The 4098-nt window shown below is 53.2% G+C and overlaps 1 protein-coding gene across 1 annotated transcript in view; it reads right to left on the bottom strand.

Annotated features, from left to right (window-relative positions):
* Positions 1-6: 6 nt before the first annotated feature.
* Positions 7-4098, bottom strand: part of SEC61A1 (Sec61 translocon alpha 1 subunit) — an 11828-nt gene continuing 7736 nt past the window's right edge. Inside the window, exons 8-12 of the mRNA XM_018553938.1 lie at positions 3890-4050; positions 3582-3779; positions 2416-2607; positions 1294-1370; positions 7-193 (exon numbers count right to left, since the gene is read on the bottom strand). Of these exons, the coding sequence (XP_018409440.1) occupies positions 7-193; positions 1294-1370; positions 2416-2607; positions 3582-3779; positions 3890-4050 (815 nt within the window). The remainder of the gene's footprint in view (positions 194-1293; positions 1371-2415; positions 2608-3581; positions 3780-3889; positions 4051-4098) is intronic.

Raw genomic sequence — 4098 nt, 5'->3', positions numbered from 1 at the left:
GAGGTCTTAGAAGAGAAGCGCGCCCATGCTTCCGACCTCGCTCTGCTCTTTGACGAAGATCTCGAAGTATTGGTAGATGATGGTGACGGCCAACAAAATTCCGGTGCCGGAGCCGATGGCGCCCAAGAAGTCTGCCAGGACCGAGAGCGCGCCGATGCAGAGACCGCCAAACGCAGCAGCTGTTGGGATGTACCTGGAGGAGGAAGGAGAACAGATTAGGGTGCGGAATGCAGATCTCTGGGGATTACCTGGAAATTAAACCTTCCAGAAGCTCCAAATTATACCAATGCTAAAAATTCTCAAAGGCTCGGCTGCCTAGAGCTCCACCCAGGGCAGGAGGGAAGCAGGCAGTACCCCTGTACCGGGCCCCATCTGGTCAGCAGTTGGTCTGGGCCCAGCAGCTGCTGCCTCCAACGTAACATCTACAAGCTCAAACCGGGGACTCCTGCCTGTTGGGCTTGAGCAGGCTCCCTCTTCCAGAGCTACCTTCCTTCGAGAGCCTCATGCACTCTGCCCCCGGCACCATGCCTGGCCACCCAACCTGGGCAAAAGCTCTGCAGCCTGAGCGCAGCAAGCTGTGGTGCCGGGGGCAGAGTGCGTGAGGCTATTACGGCAACTGCTGTGAACCGACAAAAGGAGACGCAGAGGATCCATGTCACTCAAAACCTGTCCAATGGAAACCTGGGGAAGGGTCATGTCAGGTAGGCTGCAAGGAGCCCCATTATTGGTAATGGCAGGTCTGGCTCCACCCATTTGCTTTGTCCTCGGAGCCTTAAACTAGGAGAGCTTGCCCATTGGTTTAGGCACCCTGAGCAATTTGTTGTGTGTAAGGGCCCCTGTGGGAGTCTTGCTGCGTCTTTACCTGCCCTACCCAGCATCATGATAGAACAAGTGTCTGCTACAGTGCATGCGACACTCGGTGAACGGGAAATCTCACTGCAGGAAATGTGGAGCAATTCGGCAATTCGTTTAATACTTTGCAGGAAACAAAGAATCTAATTGGCTGTTACTGGTAACTTTTTGTAATTAAAGTAAATGAATATTTAACAGTAAGAGGAAGGCCGGCACGCCCATGGCCACTTCTCTGGTAGAGCTGGATTTTTGCATAGCTAACACAGGCTGTCAGGGGTGACACAAAGATCCCCCCGCACCCCCATACATTGCTGACCGTCAGTAACATATCCCAGGCCCTTGGCCTCTGCCTGCCAGGCGCAGTTTGGAGTTTACAAATACTTCATCAATTGATGCCGACAGCAAAGGAAGACTGAACAAGCTTATGGTTCTCTGACTCACCGGTTGAGTTCATGCACCATGGAGGTCTCCCTGTGGCCTCTCATCACCATCTGCTGCTCTTTAAGCTGCTTTGCGACCTGTAGACAAAACAGAGAAATGTTCATGCCGGGACGGACCTTACAGGGGGGACAGGAATGGCGGGACCACATTACAGGGAGGGCACGGATGGCGGGACCACATTACAGGGAGGGCACGGATGGCGGGACCACATTACAGGGAGGGCACGGATGGCGGGACCACATTACAGGGAGGGCACGGATGGCGGGACCACATTACAGGGAGGGCACGGATGGCGGGACCACATTACAGGGAGGGCACGGATGGCGGGACCACATTACAGGGAGGGCACGGATGGCGGGACCACATTACAGGGAGGGCACGGATGGCGGGACCACATTACAGGGAGGGCACGGATGGCGGGACCACATTACAGGGAGGGCACGGATGGCGGGACCACATTACAGGGAGGGCACGGATGGCGGGACCACATTACAGGGAGGGCACGGATGGCGGGACCACATTACAGGGAGGGCACGGATGGCGGGACCACATTACAGGGAGGGCACGGATGGCGGGACCACATTACAGGGAGGGCACGGATGGCGGGACCACATTACAGGGAGGGCACGGATGGCGGGACCACATTACAGGGAGGGCACGGATGGCGGGACCACATTACAGGGAGGGCACGGATGGCGGGACCACATTACAGGGAGGGCACGGATGGCGGGACCACATTACAGGGAGGGCACGGATGGCGGGACCACATTACAGGGAGGGCACGGATGGCGGGACCACATTACAGGGAGGGCACGGATGGCGGGACCACATTACAGGGAGGGCACGGATGGCGGGACCACATTACAGGGAGGGCACGGATGGCGGGACCACATTACAGGGAGGGCACGGATGGCGGGACCACATTACAGGGAGGGCACGAATGGCGGGACCACATTACAGGGAGGACACGAATGGCGGGACCACATTACAGGGAGGGCACGAATGGCGGGACCACATTACAGGGAGGACACGAATGGCGGGACCACATTACAGGGAGGGCACGAATGGCAGGACCACATTACAGGGAGGACCTTGCATCCAGCTGCTGGGTCACACACTTACATCTTTAGCAGAGGAACCGGACACTTCAATCCAGGTCTTGGAGAAGAAGGCGCAGGAGCCCAGCATGAAGACTATATAAATGACGGCGTGCACCGGATCATCCAGCACCGAACCAAACGACTCCGGCGGTGATAGGAAGTAACAGAGGCCGCCCACAGGGTACGCCCGAGCTGGCCCACCCGTAGAGGTATCCTAGGAAATACAAGATGGAGGAATATAACTATGTTTGCTTGTACAAAAGATGGCAGTTAAAGGACCGGCACACTAAGCAGCATTCAGAAGCTGTCGCAGCCATTAACAGATGTGTAGATGAGATTTTTGTACCCGTTGTCCATTGATGACACAGGAATTTAGATACTATGGTGTTATACTGCCACCTACAGGAGGATTGGAGACTAGCAAAAACAAATTTACTATCTGAATTCCTGTGTCCCTCAACCAAGAAGGAAAGAAAAGAAGCTTTATTCAACTGATCGAAGATATGTTCTTATTTGACGTGCAGCTCTGTGCAGACCGCTGCTGAAAGCCAATCACACAAGAAATGGGATCCATGGTCACTGCACATGGGGTTTCAAAGTATCACCAGGTCGCATCATCGGAGTTTGTGTGCAGCAGCTGAAGACTGATACGGAAAGGTTATATGATGTCTTTTGGTAAAGAGGGGTCCTCCTTGCAAGCTGCAAGTCAGTTAGAGTCAGTCTCATTTCCTGGCTGGAGGACGTCCAGCGTCATCAAGCCATTTCTTCCCCAGCCAACAGAGTGTCCCATATCCTACTCCTTTCATTCATTGGCTTTCACTTCTTTCAATCATGAGGTGTAAGCAACACATGTGGCGTTATCCAGGGTGGTCTGCATGCCAGACGGTTAGCCACCCATCAGTACAGTGATGTTTTCAGGAAGCCATGTACAGCACCCTGCAAGCCCCTCCCACCAGCCATGATCTGCCTGCATTGCATAGGGAAGCTCAATGTCTCAGTGATGACATCAATGGCTCTAATACAAGGTATGTAAATTAAAATCCATTAGCATGTTGATGAGGAGGGAAGGTATAATCAGCAGACTATACTTCAGATTTGACTTTCCTGTTATAGAAGGCATCAAATGTACACGCAACCACAAGGCACTACCCTAGGACTACATTACATAACAGCTTTGGGGATACTCACAGACCAGGTGCCCAGGAGGTTGACAAGCAGGTTCCCGCTGAATCGGGCAGACAGCATCTGCGAGATGACGTACAGATTGGAGACCAGAGCGGACTGCAGGATGATGGGGATGTTGGAGGTGTAGAACAGCTTAATGGGGTAAGTGTTGTACTGGCCACGGTAGCGAGCGGATTTGATGGGGAGGTCCACTCTGAAGCCCTGCAAGACAAAAACGCAGGTTCAAACTATAAAATCATTTAAAAAAAAGCAGTTCTTTCCATTTACCCCACTGGGAAGGAAACTGTTCTTATAAAACACTCTGTACACACCTGGAAGTATATAACCACGGCAAAGACAAAGATGGTGGCAATCAGGTTCATGAGGTTAGGCAGGTTCTGGCGGTAGAAAGCCTCCCGGAGAGCGCGGACCTTGTCGGTACGGGTAGCGAGCAGATGGAAAAGAGCGATGATGGCTCCCTCAAACTCTGTGCCTGTGAACAGAGACCAAACAAACTAAAAAAGAGAAAGCATAATAGAAA

Source organism: Nanorana parkeri, unplaced genomic scaffold (genome assembly GCF_000935625.1).
Source record: "Nanorana parkeri isolate BGI_ZX_2015 unplaced genomic scaffold, ASM93562v1 scaffold135, whole genome shotgun sequence".
NCBI lineage: Eukaryota > Metazoa > Chordata > Amphibia > Anura > Dicroglossidae > Nanorana > Nanorana parkeri.
This window is presented reverse-complemented; position numbering and strand designations above follow the sequence as displayed.